The 6,919-nt window shown below is 30.9% G+C and overlaps 1 protein-coding gene across 1 annotated transcript; it reads right to left on the reverse strand.

Annotated features, from left to right (window-relative positions):
- Positions 1 to 875: 875 nt before the first annotated feature.
- Positions 876 to 5,034, reverse strand: LOC114386563 (protein ALP1-like). Its single transcript, XM_028346586.1, has 3 exons — positions 4,694 to 5,034; positions 4,447 to 4,610; positions 876 to 2,189 (listed from the first exon to the last, which is right to left on the reverse strand). Exons 2-3 carry the CDS (start codon positions 4,583 to 4,585, stop codon positions 1,141 to 1,143), a joined length of 1,188 nt encoding a protein of 395 aa, XP_028202387.1. The 5' UTR covers positions 4,586 to 4,610; positions 4,694 to 5,034; the 3' UTR covers positions 876 to 1,140.
- Positions 5,035 to 6,919: the final 1,885 nt, after the last annotated feature.

The raw sequence follows: 6,919 nt of genomic DNA on the forward strand, positions 1-6,919 counted from the left end.
CATCTGTAAAATCTGAAATTAATGGATGATGATATTGAGTTGATTAATGGTGCAGTTTTCAATTTGAATTAAACCATTAAAATTTACTAAAAATTATCTGAGTTAAACTTCAACTGCACTCTATACAATCTAATTTTAAAACAGCGGTGGTTAAAGTTTAACAATGGATAATTTTGAGTAAATTTTAATGGTAGAGTTTATATGGAATTTATTTGAGCGTGAAAAAATAGTATTTAATCCTTATAAGCCGTTTTTAGTTTAATTTATCAAGCTTCTCGGCAATAAGCTCAATAAATTAAACTAAAAAATTATAAGAATTAGATACCGTTTTCCCACGCTCAAATTCCAAGAAACTCTTCTAAATGCTCTCCAAATGTGTTAATTATGCATTGCTTTATTTATGTTATGTTTAACGCTACATAAACTCCGATAATGATTTATTGTGAATGTAAAGTTGTTTTATTACACTTCACACTAACGTTGTTTTGTTACATTTCTTCACACTAAAGTTGCTTTTGTTATATTACAAACTAAATTATACTTATATCCTTTGAAGTTTAGTCAAATTTCTCTAGATATTCTTTATTTTTCTACACCTACACTAATTTTTTTAAAATATTTGAAAACATTACATTGATACTTTTTGATTGTTTAAAAAACAATGCACCGTGTATTCTTACAAAGAAGATTGATGTAAATGTTAAAAAAACAAGGAGGTATGTGCAATATAAAAAAAACTTCAGAAAATATGAGTATATTTATTCTATATTATATGATAATGGGTGGTATAGTATCCACATTTTAAAAGAGTTTGACAATTACTTGTTTTCATCGTCAAAAGGTTTTACACGGAAATAATCACAATAGTTTGCAACTAACAAAGTAATCATCAACTCCCTTTATTCCAGTAAAAAAAGACTATGTCAGGGGTAGAATATAGATGTGAATTTACCACCCACTCACTCACCTTCAATCACAATTTTGTAATCCTGCAATGTTCACCTTGCCATGCACCATCCAAGTTATTTACAGTCTAGAAATTGGAGAGGAATAACTATACCATAAGCTATGTTTTCTCAGAAACTTCAATAATTTAGTAAATTCATTGAGCAACCAAAAGCTAGTCATGGACAAAAAAATTCATGAAGGAAACCTTCCAGTTAAATAGTGAGACAATCTGTCTCTTAGTGCAACTCCCTTCTCGTCTACAGCTCCACAAACCAGTTGATGGTAACCTGAGTCATGATCAAGAGACAAAGATAGTTCATCCTGCACTTCATCGTTCAAGTCGATAACAATGTTGTGAAGTACGCAGCAAACGAGAATAATCCTTGGCAGACGGTGTTTGTCCGGTCTCCACATCATTCCATGAATGATTCTCCACATGTCCTTCAGCCTTGCCAGTGCTCTTTGTGCCACCATCCTTGTTGCCAAATGCTGGTTGTTAAACTGTGCTTTTGGTTCTGAGAGTTCTTTCCCTTCATAGGGGACAACAAGGTATGGTAATAAACGATAGCCTGAATCTCCAATTATATATTCTCTTATTTCTGATCCTTCAGAGAGCTGTAATATGCTTCCATTCAATCTCTCACCCTTCTCACAAAGTTTATTGAAATTTGAACTCTCAAATATCATCCAGTCCTCCATTTTACCCGGCCAACCAGTGACTATGTCCCTGAACCTCATGTCCGGATCCACTATTGCTTGCAAGACCATGCTATGATTTTTCTTGTGATCAAGCCACACATTACAGGAAGGTTCAGATGCAGGTAAACACATTGTGATGTGAGTAGCATCAATTACACCACAGCAATTAGGCAAGCCGTGTATTTTCTCAAATTTGGATTTGATTGCATTCATTTCCACTTCTGTTGAAGGCCATCGCAGGTGGTGAAGACCCCTTTCTTCCATGGATTCAACAAATCGCCAGGTGACTTGTGAAACAGTCGAGTGGTTTAGGCCAAATGAATCACCAATTGTGACCAGTGACTCACCAGATCCCAGTCTTCTCAGTGCCACTGCTACTTGTTCACATAAAGATATTGGCTTGCGATTTGTAAACACAAAATGTGCAGCTTTCATCATCATATCATCCTTAACAAGTGAACATATGTACTCAAATGTCTTTCTGGAGATCTTGAAAACAGATTCGAAATTATCCAAGCACTTTGATGGAGACTGCTGAAGACCTGCCAAGTAACATGAGTTATATCTTCTAATTCTAAATGTTAATAATGCAGGCTTTTCAGATATTTTTTACAAGGTCTTTCAGGTCATGCAGGATTGAAATGCCAAGGCATGGCGAATTTCCTTCACTATGCCTAAAAAGAAAAGGGTTAGGGGAAGGATGTAATGCTAAGTGAGAAAAATCACAAGCCTTCGATTTGTTTGTGAAATCAGTGAGATTCCTATGATAAGAGGAACAAAAACACATCAATGAAAATGAAAACGCTATACATTATGTCTTGATTCACGAGGGAAGAGGCCAGACAAACAGCTCCTGAATTAATCATACTAAACTAATTAAGAAGGACATAACTTATTTATTGTATAGTTAAGCAAATAAAGCTTAACACAGAAATTTATAAAAAAAGTAATTTACTTCAGTATATATAAAAAAACTGATGCATTCCAGTTGAACACAGAAATAACATAAAAATAGTTATCACAGCAGCCAGTTTCTGCAAAGTCATAGTATCATGTACAGCAGCTGATGCTACTTTCCAAATGTCAGTTGTTTTGGCGATTTCAGTTCAAGAAGAAACTAATTACTTGAAAAACTGATAGGTTTCTCAAAGTTCTTTGAAATGTTGCAATTATGTCTTTAAGCAATCACTCAAAACGTAACATTGGTTGAAAGAAATTATAAGCTTTGCCAATTAAATGCCGGTGTTGACATTAGCAGGTAAGGAGCATAGATTGAACTAAATACCAACTAATTCTACTTTATAAAAAATGTGATCTTGTTTCTGCAAATGGTTTGATTAAATTCCCCCATATGATCACACATCACAAAGGTACACCATTTCAAAACTATACAGAGGATGAACATATATAGTTTGTGCAAGAGTGTGGTACTAAAAGATCATAATTCATAAACATAACATAGACAAGGTAAAATTTATAAGCAAATATCAAGCTTGTAAACAGACCCCCCCCCCAAAAAAAAAAAAAAAAAAAGTAACAACAATTCACCAAGCTCAACATCTTCAAACTAACCGATCAAATCATGGCTGTAAAACTAGATACAGAAATAAATAAAAAATTCTCTATAAAGGTTAGGAATAGGAACACATTTCATGCATACTTTCTTTGACTAATAGAAGATACAATGAAGATAAAAAGTCTGCTCTGTTATTTTTCCTGCATAACCCACATCCCCCATTTTTTTTTTATTTTCATTTAGTTTCTTCGACTCAGTGAATCTAATAGACTATGCTTGCCAACTGAGGCACCAGGCTGCAATAATCAGGGCTTCAATTAATCACTTGAGTAGAACAGCAAAATAAGACAATGAGCAGGCTAAAAAGCTTTAGGACCCAAAACACTGAATTTGAAGTATTATGTCAATTACATTAAATTGTTGAAACTTTCTAATAGAATCTGTAAAAAAACATGTTCACAACTAACAAAATTCAGGTCCCTTCTTTATAAGCAGGAGGTCTAGTGAATGGAAAGCAGAACTGCAATAAAGCATTACACAAAATATATTGTGCACGAACTACAACTGGTATGAAGGGAATACAAACATATCTAATACATGTGTTACACATGCTTGCTTTTATTTACTTTAAAAATCAAAATTACAAAAAATTAGCATGAAAAGTCAGAAAACTCTGGAAATATGAAACCTAATACCACACCAGACATAAAACAGGAAGCAAAAGACAGACTACGTGCATATTTGGACACGCATCCAATACACACTTATATTGAAAAAAACAGGTTAAATTAGGTCAATTAAGCATAAGTTATAACCTATTGCTTCTGATGGATGTGCTGGAAATCCTTGAAGATGTGGAAACAAACAGACTGTACAACCATTCCAGCACCAAGAAGAAAGTACCATTTTTCCTTGGAATTTCTCATACACACATAATGTACTACATGAATACACAAACTTGTTCAGGGTTAATTATATGCTACTATATAATGTGATTAAGCATTCCTTGATTGGTAAGATAAGATAACACGATAGGAATGACAAACAACTTGAAAGTCAAATTAGGGATCCTTACATATACATATACCAAAATGCATTTGAACGACACAGTGTGCAAATAATTTCAATGACAAAACAGTTATTTTGCAAAATAGAGATGAGAACCAAGGCATTCAGCAAAGCAGGTCAGGATTCATTAGCAAAAAGCAACATCACACATAAAAAAGCGAATAGCAAACATGAAAGGAATTATTGAACACGGTAAAAGACAGAAAGAAATCTACCATTCATTCTCTTTGACAAGTCATCCCACCAATCTACAGGACCATCTCCCTCGGGTGACCCAGAAGCAGCAGCAGAACCATTCTTGTCATGCTTCTTCTCTGGCTTTCTTTTCTTCTTGAATCCTCTCACAGGACCCATCACAAGTCAATCGGGGAGGCAAAGTCTGCAACAATTCACGGGGTCAAGAGTAAACAAAACCAAAAAAAAAAAGATTCATTACTATCACCATAGAGCAATAACACTCACCAGAGAATGATGGTGGTGGCAACAAGTTATGAGAATAGGAGTAAATAATGGTTAGTTGCAAAGCAAAGAGTGGTGTATGAGTGTTTGTTTAAAGCATGCAAGAAAGGAGTGAAAAGGGAAGAGAGAGGACATAAAAGAAGGAAGTATCCTAAGGTTAAGGTTAAGGTAAGGTAACTAATGCAAAATCCAAGCAACACCAACACATGTGGGTTGGTTTAAGACAATGTGTCAACACAGACATAGATATGAATATGATATATATGGGGTGCAGAGAAAGAGCATCAATCACCAATTCACCATGTCTATGCCTGATTCACTTCGTGCTTTCCCACAGAAAAATTTATGAGTAAAATGCTGCCTTGGTTTGGTCATCGTCATAAAAATTAAAAATAATAAAAAAAGCGACTTCTCTCCCTCGATTTGAAAACTAAGTGCATAACAAAAAAAAAAAAAAACTAGCATAAAAATGAACATATGTCATTGAATGATTATTCAAAAGACAAAAAAAAAATATCAATTAGGATTGAAGAGACAATTCACAATATATATTGTAGATTCTTTTTTTATCGAAATCAAAAGATAGTATCAATAAATTTATAATAATCCATTCACCTTCTTTAATCAATTATATTATATCAATATATATTACAAAATAAATAATATATTTCTTGATAATATAAATATTTCATTTACGTTGGTTGTAGTATAAGTCTAAGCCTAAGTAAAGTCCCATATGAGTAGAAGTGAAAAAATTGAGCACCATATAAATAAGGAAAAAATTTATAAACTTCAATTTTAACTTAGGTGATTGATTAAATATTGATACTTTTTTCTATCTATACTTTTTTTAATCCCCTAACTATTTAATCACAAATAATTAACTTTTATAATGATAATTTTTAATTAATGATAGATTTATTAACATTTATAATAATCATCTTCTAATTTATTTCAATAATAATTTCGGATTGGTGAAGAGTATGAAGTTTTTATGCTAATACTGTATGTTTGTTTGACTCATAATAATATTTAAATTTTTAAAAGAATTAACAATATTATTGTAACGGAGAGAAAAAATGGTAAGTTGGTCTGGGTTTAATGTTTTAAATATTAATATTTTTGCATTGAACACATACTTAATACAGCAATAATTCTTTTAACTTTAGGGGTGCGGTTATCTTCTAAATGCGATTCCGCCCATTGGATTATAATATTAAAGGCCAAGCTCACTTGTAATATTAAATAATCTGTTGACTAGTTTGGTTTATCTCATAAAAATATATATTAAATTATTTTAAGGATTTAGGTTATATCCATAGACAACATAAATTTCATTTACCACGTCAATCAATCACAAAACATCATGTTTCTAAAAAAAATTTTAAGTTTCATGCTAATTATCTTAAAAAGCACACATATCATGTATTATAATTGATTATAAATGTAAAATAAAATTACACTAACAATATATAATAATTAAACTCTTAGGTATAATTTAACTACAAATAAAAAATATAGTTAAATTATTTCTTAAAAGAGTATGGACAGAAAAAAGTTTTACCTTCAGAACATTGATTAGTCGTTAAAATTCTAAAAAATTGTTGTTTGTAAAAAACAAAATAAATTTTTTGGTGTTAAACTGTTACATTAATCATTAAAATTACAATTATTAATCATTTTAGTTTTAAATTAAGGATTTTTCAATTTAAATTTAAATTTCGATAATAATAAGTCATTTTAGTTTATAACTTTTATGTGTATTAGACAATTTGATCCTAAAAATAAGTATCAAATTAATTGATGATTGTCAAACTTTTATATATATATATATATATATGAAATTGTAAATACTAATTACTTTAGTTTTTAATATTTAAAAAAGTGAATTAATTAATTTTATAATTTAAGAATCTAAATTAATTATTGAAGTTAATTTTATGTATTAAATTGATTAATAGCTGTTAAATTTTGAAATTAATTTTATGCTTCTGTATTATTAGGAATTAAATAAATTGATATTTATAATTTTAAGAATTAATTTGATATGTTACAGACATTCTTTTTTAGATTATCGGAGGTTTTATTTATTTGTATTTCAAACTACTTGTCTTTATACTTATAACGATGAGTAACCATGTAGACCCCTTTTTCATTCAAGTCTTGTCAAATTAAGGTTGATGATTTGATGCGATCAGTTTTTCCAGAGGCAAACGTGGTATTGGAAGG

The sequence above is a fragment of the Glycine soja genome, chromosome 15 (genome assembly GCF_004193775.1).
Source record: "Glycine soja cultivar W05 chromosome 15, ASM419377v2, whole genome shotgun sequence".
In the NCBI taxonomy this organism is placed as follows: domain Eukaryota; kingdom Viridiplantae; phylum Streptophyta; class Magnoliopsida; order Fabales; family Fabaceae; genus Glycine; species Glycine soja.